Source organism: Mytilus californianus, unplaced genomic scaffold (genome assembly GCF_021869535.1).
Source record: "Mytilus californianus isolate M0D057914Y unplaced genomic scaffold, xbMytCali1.0.p SCAF_3, whole genome shotgun sequence".
Lineage (NCBI taxonomy): Eukaryota > Metazoa > Mollusca > Bivalvia > Mytilida > Mytilidae > Mytilus > Mytilus californianus.
The window spans coordinates 117,678,457-117,695,286 of record NW_026262679.1 but is presented as its reverse complement, the minus strand read 5'-3'; the positions used below and the strand labels follow the sequence as shown (position 1 = coordinate 117,695,286).

The 16,830-nt window shown below is 31.7% G+C and overlaps 1 protein-coding gene across 1 annotated transcript in view; it reads left to right on the top strand.

Moving 5' to 3' along the window:
• Positions 1-16,830, top strand: part of LOC127735943 (uncharacterized) — a 65,759-nt gene extending 48,929 nt beyond the window's left edge. The window contains exons 2-6 of the mRNA XM_052246395.1: positions 7,439-7,480; positions 8,540-8,842; positions 9,730-9,822; positions 11,185-11,215; positions 13,019-16,830. Coding sequence (XP_052102355.1) covers positions 8,596-8,842; positions 9,730-9,822; positions 11,185-11,215; positions 13,019-13,952 — 1,305 coding nt within the window. The 5' untranslated portion in view covers positions 7,439-7,480; positions 8,540-8,595 and the 3' untranslated portion in view covers positions 13,953-16,830. The remainder of the gene's footprint in view (positions 1-7,438; positions 7,481-8,539; positions 8,843-9,729; positions 9,823-11,184; positions 11,216-13,018) is intronic.

Sequence of the window (16,830 nt, the reverse complement as noted above, 5' to 3'; positions counted from 1 at the left end):
TTCAGGGTCTATTCTTTGCATTTAACTTTTTTTGTATAATTATGCTTGCTAGTCTACATCTTCTAATGCTAACAATATCCATGAAGACTCAAGTCTTCCTGGTCCCTAAATTTCTTCTTTGATAAAAGCAACAACGTTTTCAATTTATGTGTAGTGACGAAAAATTCTGATTCTTGAGTATACTTTTTGTAGTCGATAGCGAGAAGTAAGAGTAGGTCTCTGTAATCTAATACCACGTCAACCATTACCTTATGAAATCCTCAAATCTGTTTGACTTCATCTCTTTGGACAGGATATAAACGTGGCTCCTAACACGTGTAAGCTTTATGATTTCGAGCGCACATTGTATTAAATTGTAACCACGATATATTAAATTGAACATACGAAGTAATTATATTGCGCGTAATATTTAACGAAGCTCACAAAATAGTCTCTTGTACGTACATCATTATAAATTGTGCGCACAATATTTTAAATCGTGTGCATAATATCTTTATTTGTTCGGTATTTATCCCCAATGGGGCTCCGTAATATTGTAAAGCAGAATATGACTTCTTGGAAAGCAAAACTGTATCTGTTTATACACTTTGATCACATAGTTAACCTTGCATACTTCTTTTCTTTTCCGGATAAGAAGACAATTGAAAAGGAAAGCAACTTTATCATCAAGAGGATTAAACCCTATCAAACAAAGGGAATACAAAAAAAAAAGTGGATATTCCAACTACGAGGCATTATATATAATCAACTAAGGTAAGTACAATACCGTTATTTAAGGATTTTACTATTCACCTGTTAAAAGATATCTTCATTAATTGGTCACGCTCACCTCTTTCAAAAAGCTGGGAAGATTTCTACTCCAATCCATATTATTCCAAAATTTGGGTACAAAATAAGATGCATTTGATTATCATATTTGCAATTTTGTGTGTTTACGGTGAATAGGGAATAACTTTTTCTGGTATAAAGTCATTAGATATTATTAAAATCGTAGTTGTGTTTCCCCTTATTTTGAACAGCTTCTGACTACCATTTAATACAAGTATAATCCCTTTTCATTCTAATTTCAGGTGTTTAACATGGAAGAATATAAACAGTATCTGAAGTTGTTATCTTTCGTTGTTGGAATTTCAACAGACGTTGTACATCATTATTTTGAGATTAGAATTTTAAACACTTTAACTTTCGATGCTTTTTTGAATAGTTACAAACATATTCTTTTCCACGAATATATTCCAACAGTTCAGTGTTGTCAGTGTTTTCTCCTGTCAGTTGCCGCGCCAAATAAGCGTGGCTGTCTCAAGAAAAATCAGTTTTCATTGTTATTTGACTCGAGTGGACCTGCTGTACCGAATCATGCCAAGAGAAGTATACATGGATCTGTTTCCCAATATTGTTTGTGCTCCATTTCCCCAGTCAGCCATGTTAGTATTGATGTTATGGATATATCACTAGTTTGTGCCTTAGTTCGAAAATGTTGTCTTTCTATACCGGGTAATCCCTTATGGTTAGAAACAATTCGAGACACGAGAAACTACATAGTTCATCTCCCTTCGGGTCAGCTGTCATCTCAAGAATTTGAAAAGAGATGGAAAATTCTAGAAACAGCTGTAATAGATATAGCTGGAATAATTGGAACAACATACCAGAAGACAACAAGAAAACATATATCTGATCTCAAAATGGATACTTTATCATTGGATGGTGTGAAAGATATAATCAAAGATATTAATGACGAAGCAAAACAGGTATTAGATACATACGCAAAAGTATTACAAATAAACTGAATATTACATGCCCGTCTCTTTTATATAGTTACTAATATTCCTTTTTGGAAGTGTGATGCTAAACTACAATATCAGACGTTTAAACATCCGTTTATAACAAAATAGTTTTCACAACAGTTTGTTTTAGGCTGCCAGACAGAGTAAGCTCTAACTTAGGAAGTCTACAATTATTTACTTTACATCATGTTTGAGACTATCGTGACTTAGGAATAAAGATTTTATGAACCATCTTCTGGCCTCAAATTATTTGCACATGTAATGGTGAAAACAAAAGTGGATCAAGTGTATAACATGTCTTTTTACAACAGTAATACAGATATAAATTTGTATGAAGACGTTATTAGTTGTATTTATGAAAATATTTCATTACTCCAGCATGTGCCCTTTCAAAAACATTTTTAGCGTTATGAATAGACATTGAGTACCGATAACGTTGACGCTTTTTCGTTCCGCTGGTTGATATAGTCGAGCGTTTGATTTGTCAGGTTTTATGGTCTTCCCCTTTTTAAAATTACCATGGAGTTCGGTAATTTTGTGAAAACCTTTTTAGTTGATGTTAGTTACAGTCTTAACTTGATGTAAATTGTCATCAATCAGACAGAGTTGATCTAAGACAGATTATCTGTTTTGTTGATGCCAGTTTGGTTATGCTTGCAAATGTTTTATATGTGGACGAACCACAGGCACTTGTCTCTGAAATGTTTTTTTTTTTTCATATATACCTAAATATATTAAAGTATATAGGTAATTTTTTCAGAGACAAGTGCCTGTGGGACGAACCAAATACAGAAGAAAAAACCTATCATAAGAAAAATCTACATAAAAATCAATGTTCTGATCAATCCAAAATCGGTAACTTTTTTTGACTTATACATTTACAATGTAGGCTGATATCACGTTTTCAATATCGTTTATCTCTCCCTGTATTGTTTCTCTACTTTGCATAAAATATAAGGAAGCATTATATGATTTTCCGCAAATTGGTTGTATCTGATTACCGAAAGAATATGGGCAGAATAAAGAAAATTAATTCAGTATCATTTTAAAATGAGTCAAGTGATTTTTCAACATACGATTTTATAAAAAATGAAAACAACCATTATAAAATTCATGCGTTCGAAGCGCTTTTCTGGATATACCTTCATCAGGAACGCTCAAAGCCAAATATTTGAAAACCAAAAATGTATAATAACCTAAACAATTGAAGAGCTATATGACCAAAAAGGACCTAAAAAATAGCCAAATCTATCTAAAGTCAACTTTGCATGAGGGAGTTGAAACCTTAATTTCTGATAATTTCAAAATTTATTAACGGACAATTTTATAACAAACAAAATGAGTTTTCTATGAAACTTACCTGATCAATCAGGCAGATTGTTGCATCTGATAAGGAATCGGATACACGGTGATTGATAAAAAGTCTACTTTGTATTTGCGTCGTTTTAAGGAGATATAAGGCAGGTGTTACCTGTGAAAAAAGACGAAGTCCATATAAATAATTATTTAAATACTATTTTTTTCAAAATTAAAAGTAGAAAGACAAGGAAATGTTTAGATTATAGAAATTTTGAATAGCTTTGAGACACAATTCAAAACTGCAGGCGTTTCCAGTCAAACGTGTTTTCAAACTAACGATCGAGTTCATTTTAATCCGTATTGATAACTTGGTACCCACCTATCTGAATTGTACAATTATCACTTGGTCTACCAATAAGGAAAACCACTTCTACTGTCGTACCAGCTGTACAGCTTGACTAACATACCCAAATAATTCATCAATAACTGCATGTTTTGTTAAGTTTGATTAATATACAACTTTTTTTTGGTGTCATTATGTCAGCGATTTTTTTTTCAGATCTCAATTGTATTGTTTTATTCTCGGCTTTACCAATCAATAGCGATCGTATTCGTATTTGAGGGATTTTAAAAAGATGACAAGATTTTTACACCCCTTTTGTATGTTGGCTGGATGCGGCCATTTCGTGTATAAAAATAATGCTTTTATTTTTTTCATTTAGCGATACCACGAAAAGCAGGACCGGTTTTCATTCTACATTTCTAGTTTTCGCTTTTTTCAAGTTTTTACTTTTTTGCTTTGTTGGTTTGAAAATTAGACGAGAAATACATCATCCCAAAATCAGGAACACAACAATATTTGAGCATATATTCCAGAAACCACCCTCCTCATATTTGTGGATGGAACTCTACTAAATATAAACATATGCTCTTAAATGTATTTTAACTAAACTTTTCAAAGATTTCATTTGCTGTTTTATTTTAAAAATGAAACTTAACTTGAATATTAGAAAACATCAATGTGAGCTAAAACGAATAGTAGGGCTTTACAAGTTTATGCTAAAATGTATGCCAATAAACTACTGTTTAAAAAACCAGCCTTTGTTTATACATTCTAATTTACTTTACAAACATCTTGTTATACCTGTACTAGACTTAACTGAAAATTACATCTACAAATAAAGCTTTTCTATAAATAAGATATAATTATGATTGAATTTTGCAAATCTATTCTTATGTCTGTCTAAAGCATAAAGGTTTTATGTATTCATTTTATCTATTAGAAACTTGCTGACGTATTGAGAAATCAGAACGAAAATAAAAATGAGATCATGAATGCATTGGAAAACCAGTTCGGTTAGTATCTTTATGAAACATGTACAATTAAAGGTAATAATATGAACAGCTTGATCAGAATCCCATCGATAAACGACATTCTGTGGAATTTGCTTGGTGGTAATTGTATGTTTTTAAAATTTACAAATTTGGGGAATCAAATTTTATACTGTTTTGTGTGTTAAAGTTCACACCTGTGTTTTTCCATGTTTAAAAGAGAGGCGAAAGTGTTACCAATGGGACATTCAAAATCATAAGTCTAAAACAAACTGACAACGCGATGACAAAAAACGAAGAAACGACCAAAAAACAAACAACAATATTCAACAAACAACATAGAAAACTAAGCACTGAGTAACACTAACCCCACCAACCGTTTGAGGAAACGGCAAGTATAAATATCTTTTGAACCGAAACAAAATTTCCAACTTTTTAATTGGAGTTTTGCACGGTATCTAAATGCCATTTAAAATTTTCAATTTTTTATTTAAACAAAGTTTGGAGACTTATTGGTTTTGCTCAGTTTTCCTTTCTTTTCAATTTGAACTTGTCCGCAGCAGTTCTTAAAAAAAAAGCTTGTCATAATTACTTAGGGTTCAACAATATGTTAGACTTACATGTCTAATGGTGCCATCAGGGTTTAAAATATTTTATTTGCCAATGATTATAACCTGAGAACAGTTAGTGATAGCTATATATATATATATATATAGACAAATGGGGTCTTCAGGAATGACCATGGGAACATATGGCCTACTTCAGGTCAAAAGGTCAATAGTCAATTTTTACAGTTTTAAAAAAAAAGAAGGAAATTCTATTGAATTGAATGAATAAAAAAATATTGAAAACAACACGTTTAATAATTTCTTGCGTCCGAAGCGCTTTTCTGGATTTACCTTCATCAGGAACGCTCAATATCAAACATTTGAAATCCGAAGATGTATAAGTACCGAAACTCAAAAATACATAAAATAAATAGCCAAATTCATCTAAAGTCAACTTTGCCTGAGGGAGTTGAAACCTTAGTTTCTTAATAATTAATAACCCTGAATAATAAAAGGGAGAGTTCTTATGGGTTAATAATTATGGGGAATTTGTTTGGGAGACTCCGTAATAGCATCCTTTTACAATCATTTCTTGTTCATTCAGATTTAAACTATATGCATAGAGAAATAAACAGAAGATGCATATCTTAAATATCTGTATGTTAATCTTATTTATATGCAGGATCAGTAAGTATGTCTGACGTTAATTTTTTCTCGTCATTGTAAGGAAAAAAACTCATCAAAGATACCAGGCTTATAATTTTGTCAGACGATCGTTTTGTCTACATAAGACTCATCAGTGACGCTCGAAACAATTAAAAGGCGGAAATAAAAATAGTATAACAATGGAATTATTGTGATATGATTGTTGGAAGTATATTAGTTTTAAAAATTCCTTTATAAAAATGCTGTTTTGATATATTTTACAACTTGTTTGTAAATAAAGGCAACAGTAGTATACCGGTGTTCAAAAGTCATAAATCGATTGAGAGAAAACAAATCCGGGTTACAAACAAAACCGAGGGAAACACATCAACAATAAGAGGAAAACAAAGGAACAACAGGAACACCGAAGTGCAAAAAAAAAAAAAACGCCAACACACATAGAAACGAAATATTTTATAACTGTAAGACAGAAATACATGCATCTATTTTACAAACTTCAGAAAAACTGTCAATTGACATCCGAAATCTGACTTTTGAAGTGCAGATTAAAAGAAAGTCAATATCACCAGCTTCAACTCAGTTGACTGTAGAATGCACAGCAGGCGCAGGTAAATAAATCAACCAATCGGTTTCTATCATTATTATATTTAATTTTTAACGTTGTAAGGGACAAACATACTATTTCTTCAAATACGTTTTACTAAGTAATAACATTGGCGAAATCTATGTTTTTGTATATTGATTGTGTAGGATATCTCTAGAAATTGGCATAACTAAGTAAAGAAAAAATACTTTTTTGTACTCTTTTAATGTATTGATATCGGATCCCTTCAATATCTATAGCAAATGTGTTAAAGTATTTTCTGTTCATTTAGGTCTTTCCTTTTACCACAGAAAAGAACTAACTGTATTTTTACGATTATTTTTACTATTTTCATTTTTAACATAATTATTTTCCGCCACATCTCGAAACCTCTTCAAGAATATAGTATGTTACATACAAAAATGATCTTCGTTATTTAGTATTGCGCAGATATCAACTATTGGAAAGAGGTATATCATCTAATGTCGGAAACCTTTGTAACGTGTTAAACAGATAAACCATAACAGTTATAGGAAAACCGAAATTGGTTATGGCCTTTGGGTTAAAGCGGAATTCATTACATTTTAACGAAATTAATTATCATATGGGAGATAACTTCAAACCTCGAAACCGTAGAAGTCAATGAGATCTTAGGTCCTTCATATTGATCTTATTGGCACGAGATCATTATAAATTTCAAAGTGAAAGATCATTGTGACCTTTCCACCTTATAATTTTATCGAATGAAATCGGAAATCGTAACAGTCATGATGACCTTACCTTGTAAGAACTTTTGATAAGAATAGAAACACACATAGTAAATGGTTAAGAATGTATGAGATATCAAGCTGTAAGTTAATCAGGATAAGAAATAAAAGCTACAAACAAAACAATTCCAATGAAAGGTCCAGAAAAGTCGTAAGTGGCCAAAGCTATATTAAAATGAGTTATAGGGATCTATTGTCAAATTTATTGGACTGCTTGACGTTTAACATAAACAAAGTTAAATAAAACTAAGGTCAATTACACCTCCGAAAAAAACCAATACTACCTTTTATCTTCAGAAGTGTAATCATCTTTTGAGATTCAGAAGGAAAAAGGCTATCAATGAGAACAGCTTGCAATGAAAAAGGGCGTTTTTTGTATTGTTTTGACAAAGTAGCTCCTCTGTTCAAATCTGTTCAAATCACCTTTTAATTTAAAGTTTTCTTTTATATTATTTTAAGTTGGAGCTGGAAAAGAAGATGATTCCTTTGCAGATGTCACAGGTAGAAGTAAAGTATCTTAGTTATGTCAACTAATGTTTCAACATTGCTTTCGTTTGCACGGATTTGAACCACAGTCTTGTTTGTCATTTGCTTCTAAGAACTTGGATTTTTTTTAACCTTTGTTCAAAAAGTAAAATGATAGGTTCAGAGGATTTTTCAATAGCAATGATTTGTGTGTTTTTGGTGATGTTTAAGTTTATAAAAAAGACCTTCAATCATCTCCAATCGCATGACACATAGTTACTGGATTTGACTAATCAATTTTTTATAAGAATAACATGACGGTGTCTCTGTTGGAGATGAAAATGCCGACGATTCAGAGCGCCCGACTTAAAACAATTTTGTTCATTTCGTGTTGCTCAACCAAAGGATTCGCCACAGTGTTCTTTGGAATTTGTTTTGGTCGTCATTTTATTTTTGGTCATGGTGTTTTTCTTTAACTTATGCCCACTTGGTATCCTCCCTTTTTGTAAAATATTTGTCTTGGTGTCACATGAATATATTATTTTAATGCGAGAACGACGGATTTATATATCATTTATTGCAAATTAAGCGAGATATTATACCAACATTTGTTTTAAAAGTTTAAAACAGTTAACAACTATTACCGAGCTGGGTAAGGTTTTGGTCACTTGTTCTAGTCATTTCATCAGTTGAAGTTTAATGTTTTTCGGTTTTCCAGAATTCAACCTTGATACCAGTATTTTTTGCACTGGCCGAAAATAAATAAAAGGTTTGCTTTTGGAATGATCACCACCGATGAACTTATTCTTAGGGGAAGACTAGTACATACTGTTATCAAATGAATTTCTGTAGCAGAAAGAAAACAGGTAATTCAGAGACGAATACCAAAAACGTATATTGTTTTGACTGTGCTGAATGTATTTATAAATTATCTTGAAATAGATTTTAGGAAACTCAGTTCATTTACTTTTCAAAAACGCTTACTTCACGGTATGGGCTTTGCACGTTGTTGGAGGCCTAACGATGACATATTTGATAAAATCCAATAACTGCACAATGTCAGGTAACGTTGAAATTTTTTCACTTTACTTTCAGGTTCAACAACAAAGTGTTATGTTCTATGGAAATTCGCCAATCCTGGAAGCTGGGATATGGAAAAAGTAGTTCATACACTTAGATCAGTATCTGTCCTGTTGAAGGAATGGTTTGAAATTGAATTTGTGTACGTAGGATCATTGGTGATTGAAACAACAATACTGGAATCTGTTGTTGCTGATAAAAATACATTTATCACTGCCATCAGATCATTTATATCAACAATTGTTGACGTTTGTGATTTAAATTCTCCTTCAAGACAAATCATTGATGTACTTCTTGATGTACAACATATTCCACATGGTATGTTTCTAAAGATTTTGAGGCGGCTGATGTACGAGTGTGAGTGGGCATTCTTTTTATATCATCAAATTATAAAATGAAAACACGTTATAAATTTCTTGCTTCCAAAACGCTTTTCTGGATTTACCTTCACCAGGACCGCCCAACGCCGAATATTTGAAAGCCAAGGATGTATAAGAACCGAAACAGTTATGTCGACCAACGTTTAAGTGATTTCGAACAATCTTTCATATGTCAGAAGTTAATACTGTTTTACTTGTAGCTGTGTTTTTGTGCTCAGTCATTTGATTAATTACTTTAATGGATTGATGTTTTGAGGGCTTTTTTCTTTGTATCGTACATATGCTACACATCGAAATGTAGGCGGTAAAAATGAGGATTCATTAAAAAGAACAACCCCGACAATTGTTTTGCAGACTGTCCAGGAACCTCGTTTTATTCGTTTTTGTCTCATTTATGTGTACATGTGCTACACATCTCTTTCACAACTTGTCTGGATTCCGGATGATTTAAAGCTTGCGTGCTGTAAATAGTATGCACGTACTATTTATACTGATGCAGGCCATATTGTAACATCTAAAATCTTTTTTTTAACTTGTGCATTGCTGTCACAATGACGTTATGGCGAAGAAAAAAGACATTGGTTAGTGGTGGAATCTGATAATAATGATACTGTAACCACTTGTGTTGACAAAAATCCTCGATAAGTTTGTTGAATGCATTTTAACGTAAATGTCTTTTTGTCATTTCTATGCTTATAAAGTTATTTCACAAGTGATAAATCGTCATTTATACACAATAATAAGTGATATCAAGATCTAGGGATAATAACAGGGAAAATATAAAAAAGACATGTATTAATCTATAATTATCGTATTTGTTTTCAGCCGTTAAAACATCGACGGATAATTGTTCAGAATGTTTAAAAAAGGAAGAAAAAATGAATGAAATGATGAAACAGAACCAATGTTTGTTGACTTGTAAGTTAAAACCTTGCTATGTATTTCTAAGTAATTTTATTTTTATTTTAACGGGGGTAGACCTGAAGTCAGGGAAATTAAGAGATAACTGTATTGTTTTGTAGTTTGGCCTACTTAGAACGTGGGTTTTACTGACGCAAATATCCGTTTACCAGCTCCGCTACGCGTCGCTAGTTATAATCAAATTGCGACAGTAATGCTCACGTTTTACGTAGGCCAAGCTCAAATACAATACGGTTACTCTATTCTTATGCAAAAGAAACAAATCAGTTCATTTCAGCCATTATTACAAATTTTATAAAACGAAAATACCGCGAAATGATGTTATCTTCTTTAGCAACTAAACAAGGTAACGTCACATGTATGCTTCAGGCGTCAAATGTAAACACCGGGCGTTGTCAGGCTTCAGAATGTGATAGAATTAGATAAAAGGAACATTATAAGGTGAAACATGTGAGTCTATATTTATTATTGAAGACATAACATGTCAATACATTCCAGAATTCACAATGTTGGCTTCCCTTAGTTACAGACAGGTAGATAGAAAATTTTACGCTTGTCATCCAATCAGAACCATTGATACAAAAATATTGCATTCGAAAAAATCTTATACATAGTTTGAATTAGTGTGTACTAGTAAGTTATTCAATCTGTAATTGGGCATCACTATTACACATATTGAATAGATTGATTAGCGAGTACGGCACAACAACACCAGAGAAAATAGGACAAGTTTGCGTCTATCAAACACCAATTGAAGATAAACGGAAGTACATTTAAAAGACGTCAGAGAAACAACACATCCACTGATATTTTGTCATATTCCTTTTACACTTACTGGATATTACATTGCAATCATATGATTGTCGACGTATTTAGTTCATCTGGTTGATTTTTATCCCTGTTGTCTGTTTTATTCCTGCACTTTGAAACAGTAACTGCAAATCGGTATACTATATTTATACTCAGAGACATGTCATTACTCGATGTGTATACAATAATGTCGCTAAATAAACAATATATACGAACTGTTTTGATCTGATGAAGGCTGGGTTTTTTTAATTTTTTTACCGTAATTAAAAATCCAGTAACTATGAAAATGATGAATACTAAGATAGCTTTTTCTTAGTTACAGTGGCTATATCCTTTTGTTTCTTTATATTATTGTTTCATATATATTAATCTTGCCAATGTAAGAGTAACTTAATTCATAACAGTAATCGGGAATTCGACGCTCTTTTCGTATGAATTCACTGGTGTAATATTTGTTTTCCTTCAATTCAATTGACTCAAACAGATGAGATGATAAGTAAAGTCACAGTTAGTGCGAAAATGTTTTAAATTATTCGCATTTATTTTCAGTAACAGCAAGTTTGAATTACCCATCTTTGAAGTAAGTATGTTAAAACTTAGGAGACTGCTGCTTTCCTTTAGTTTTTACCTTGTCCTTCCGTCTGTCCGTCCACAATGTTTGTAAATCCAATAACTTCAAAAGTATTGGTGGTACGCCAATAACATTTTGCCATTTGTTGTACATAATATGTAGATGCCCATATAAATTTGTTATGAAAATTGTCCTATCGATTTTGGAAAAAATTGTATTTGTTTTAAAAGCACAAATTTTCAGAAATTGTTTTTGTAAACGCAAAAGTCAATCGTAAAGTAAGAGACCACCGAAGTTTTGCACCGTTGTGCATAGAATGTAAATGTAAATATTCCATTTTTGTGCAAACTGCAAAAATTGAATTTTATTCAATAATAACAAATTGTGAGAAATAGTTTTTGTAAAAGCTGAAACTGTAAAAGTATGTTTAGTACTACAATAAAATATTGGACAGTGTTGTGCATAATATGTTAATTTGAATATTATTGCTTGTAATTAATAGGCCAATGAAGTTTTTGAAAAAGACTTAGTTTGTGTTTAAAAATCAAAAATTTAAAACATAGTTTTGTCCCAGGAATTCTTTGCAAACTGATACATTAGTATAATATATCTGTTATTTTACATTGTATGCTACTCCAATTGAGTAATAGTTAAATCGGTATGTATGACCATTTGAGGGGAAAGTTCTGTAAAAACGTTGTGTTTAACATGTTAAGCTATCACAAACTTTGAGAAATATCTCTTTGTGCTCGGATTTTACCGTTATTGTGCATATTCTAGACAAAAGTGTATTTTATTTCATTCATATTGGTTTGAAATTTGAAAAAAAATGATTGAAGTAAAATCTTTGGTTCGAAATTCTCAAATTTTGAGAAATATCAATTTGTTAACAATGCAACACAAATCGATCTATATATTCCAAATTGATTCGTAACAATTCGATGTTTCTCAAAATTTGTGAATATCTAACCAATTATAGTTAAGTTTTACTGCTTTTCAAATAGCAAAACACATGAATAAAGATTGAGCAACATGAACTCATCAAAACACCGAAGTACTCACAGAAAAGACAGCTTAATTATTATGATAACCACTGTAGATAATGGAAGCTTAATGTGCATGAGTTTATTTAACAAGATGTGCATGAGTTTATTTAAATCACTTCTTACAAATCTCGAATCTCAAATCTGTGTCGTTTATATGTGTCAATATTAAGAAAATAGAAAAAAATGAAAAAAGTGAAGCAGTCTTCTTGAAAATGTATCTTAATTATAACTTTGCTGTTATATCTGAGATGAGATCAACACTGATGATTGGGTTTTATGATCCCTTTGTCACGTGCATACCTATTGAAATGTATTCCAAAAACAAAACACAAGCATTACCCAAGAAAATCACAGTATTTGATGTTTTTCTTTCTACTACTAGTTCTGTATGCAGCTGAGGATACTTTTTGTCAAGTACTTGCATGATGTAAATGATATCTAAATGTGCTACAACGAAGGTTATCAATTTGTTAGACATCTTTAATTGGTTTAAACTTATTTTTGTCCATTTTGGTTTTATGCTCTCGGTTATTTTTGGCTTCCCATACCTTTTGTCACGAACTTGCTCAATTAAGGTTTTCCAGAAACACTCGTACGCAAGGAAATCGTTTCATTTATTTCTTACATAATACAGTAAGTTATTGATTATTATATATCAGAAGAATTTAAAACAATATATATCTATCAAAAATAAATACAGGGATTGCCTTTCGTTTCATTTATGGAGTATTTATTAAATGCCAAAACGTTATTTGTTATATTTTAGTTGTTTTGTATGCCAGCATGAAGTCGAAGATATCGCTGATGTGTATTATTGTCAGGACTGTATAGGATGGATGTGCGAAAGCTGCTTCCAGGTTCACCAAATAACTCGCATATCGCAGAGCCATTGTATCATGAACTTACCACACATAACACAAATTTCCAAAGAGAATACATACAGGTTCACATTATTTCACCACGCTTCGTTCCCAGGGTCTGATATAAAAGATATTAAATCGCTGGCATCAGGGAAATTAGCTATTGCAGATTATAATAAAAAAATTATAATTTATAAATTGCACGAGGATAGCTTTGATGAAATAGTGCTACCATTTGCTCCTTGGTATGTAGCTGTCATAGATGACAACAATATCGCCGTCTCGTTCAGAACCAAACATTTCATTGGCATTGTAGATATTTCAAAAAGTGATATTAAACGTGTCATTTCTTTGGAAAAGCCGTGCACTGGTATAGCATTTTTCTCGGACGTTTTTTTCGTGACTGCAATGAACAGTCTTTTTACCTTAGACATCGAAGGCAATTCCCTTGCTTCAGTAAATATAGAAAGTTTAGATAGTGCGTTTAACAACTACATTTGTATTGGTAGAAACGGCAAAAAATTTATCAATGATTATTTACATGATCAAATTCTACAAATAGATGAATTGGGTGATACAATTTCCGTCTTCAAATCAAAACATTTCAAATATCCATGTGGTCTTACAATCGACGAAAATGGTTATGTTTATGTTGTATGCAGCGAATCCAACAACGTATTCAGGATAAATCCAGAAAATGATAATATTCAAATCATTCTAACCACTGATAATTACAGTTCAGGTGACACGAAAATATGTTTTCAAGATGATACAAAGCTACTGGCAATTTCAAACGGGAACATTGTATCTTTACATAGTTTTATAAATCTGTTTGATTGAAACATCTAGTAAATATGACATAGGATTAACGTTGGGGTCATGCAGTTCTAACCTCTCATACAAAGTGTCCAAATAATCTGTCAAAGAATTGTTCCAAACAGTCCTAGAAAAGTCTTTATCTAGACAGCCTTGACTGTTCTTGGAGTAGAAATGTTCGAACTAGCTCTAGGTAAAAACTATCCAAAATTTTCTAAATATAGTACTATTAGAATCTGTCCTATGGTAGAACTGTTAAAACCAGCTGTCCAAATCAAAAAAATGATGGACTCTTTAATGGACAATGTATTTGTTGTGTTTGGTGGAATAAAATGTCAACAGACAGTCTGTACTTCAATTTGTACTAGTTGTGCAGTAGTACTGACCGACTTTCTTATGTACTCATTCATATGAAGCACAATTCATATAGAACCTCTTGAAAGAAAAAAAGAGAAAAGGCGTCTTGCAAAGTTTGGTAATACAATTTCAGATGTTTTGAAGATGTCGACACCCAATAACCAACATTTCAATGAATGCTGATATCTTATATATCCAAGTGAACTTGACAGTAAGGAAACTACCGAAATTTGAACGTCTGCCGCAAATCTTGTCATTTCCTCGATATTTACACAGATGGACTGCTTCAAACTAGAATCTATTACACACGTAATGATTTCAACTTTACAATTGTCACCTTCCAATTATGAAGTAGTAACATTCCGTCTATTCAATCGTATGGTGTTAACTTATCTTATTTTATACGTTAGGTTCGTGCATGTTCACATTAAACGGACTTCTTTTGCAAGGCGCGATTCTTACACAAAATCTGCTCCAAAAGATTTATGAGGTATAAAGTCGGCGAAACTCCGTTCTAAATTATTTACAATAATTTTATAAGCAATCAAAGCCGGGCTTTAAAGTTATTGTGAAACTACCTACTTTAGGGGTGGCGTGAATTAAATGTGGATATTTCAAAATTTGAATGATTTGTTAGAGTACATACAATCTTAATCTCTTTCTTCTGGCAAAAGTATTAAAACATTTCATTTTTCCACCCTTTACAGAAGTATTCCCCATTCCAAACTAAAAGACAAATTGAAAAAATGTACTATTTTATTTCATAAAACAGAATGGCCAACGTAGATGTAAGTATCTTGTCTAAGGGCGGGATAAATAAAGGCAACAGTAGTATACCGGTGTTCAAAAGTCATAAATCGATTGAGAGAAAACAAATCCGGGTTACAAACTAAAACCGTGTGGTTCATGTTGCTCAGGTTTCTTTGTTGTGTTTTGAGTACTGTTTGTCTTTTCGTCGTTTTTCGTTTTTTGCCACAGCATTGTCAGTTTGTTTTCGACTTATGAGTTTCAATATCCCTTTAGTATTTTTTGCCTTTCCTTCACGGTCAATTTTACAAATTGGTTGCTGAATAATAATTTGCAAGACCATTCGCTTATGTTTTTGGCCTAAAATAAAAGTGGTGGTGTTTTGTTGAAATCAAGAAGACTTTATCATTTTCACCAAATACTTATTTTCACCTATTTCGTGTGACAATTCAATGCTTTATAAAATGGTTAACAAAATTTTTCAATCTGACATTCTCCCATGGTTATGCATCAGCTTTTAAACTTTAATTGATGACATAAAATGCCACGACAGGGCCCAAATCAAACATTCTCTTTCCTATCGATGCACATGGTATGGCTCCTTTTAGAAATCATGCAAATCACTCAGGATTTTTTTCTCTTTTTTGTTTTCCTAGTATTGTATCTTTTTAATCGATTTTTGAGAATTGAACATCGGTACACTGCTGTTGCCTAAATTTAAAACGAATTTCAGAGATCGGTCTGCTAAACCTCTTTCTCTGGAAATGTATTACATAAGATAATAAATCACTTAAATTTTACTTTGGTATCTTTATATATTTCACAAAAAGAGAAGTACATTTTGAGGTTTCATCATTATAGCAGCATATTGTTATGTCATTATTCCTGCACAACTTATTTTTATCAATGACTCATTTCACATTCCGGTATTTTGCTTAAATCACATATTTTGCTTCTGAAGAAATAAAATAAACACTTTTTAAAATATGTGCGCCCGACGATTTTTTTTTTTTTTTTTTTATCTATCTTGATTAGGAACGTTTAAACTTAAAATTCGAAAAGACATCTGTGAATGGTTGTTTGTTTTTTGCTGGATGGTGTTTGTTTTAATCAATTCTTGATTTCACTCTTTGAATCTCCTCACTCTGTTTTCTTTTAAGTATGAAATATTATTGGTAATCCTTAAATGTCAATTGTTTACAATTCTGATCAATTTCTACTTAAGACGTGTGAATGTTGATGTCAACAAATTGACAAAATGTGTTAGATAAAGATGAAAAAGTATGAATGGCATAATTACATTTGGCTGGAAATGACACATTAACAAAAAATAAATATATGATCATTGTGCTGAAAAGTAAACAAAATATAGACCATTATTCCTACGATTGGAGGAAAAAACACACCTGACTATGACTTTTAATCACCACACCTTGTGACAGAAGGATATGTCTCCAGGGTAGTATATGATACTCTGTATTATTAATTCAATTATGCCAACTCTTATCTGCTTCTAGATGCAAGTGCTTCTGGATGATTCCTCAAAAAAACGACTTCAATGTTAATATTTGTTACAGAGTATGAACAGTTAATTGTATCTGTCAAGTAGTAAAAAATATTGATTAATTAATTACAAATACTAGAAGTAAAACATTGACCTCCATTTTTCTCAATAGATAACACAAATATGACACCGCATTATCATATAGCTATATTGGAATTCATACTTTATATAATGTACATATGTATAGATGTTAAATTGTTTTATTGTTTTTTTAAGAATAAATGTCAATTCCAA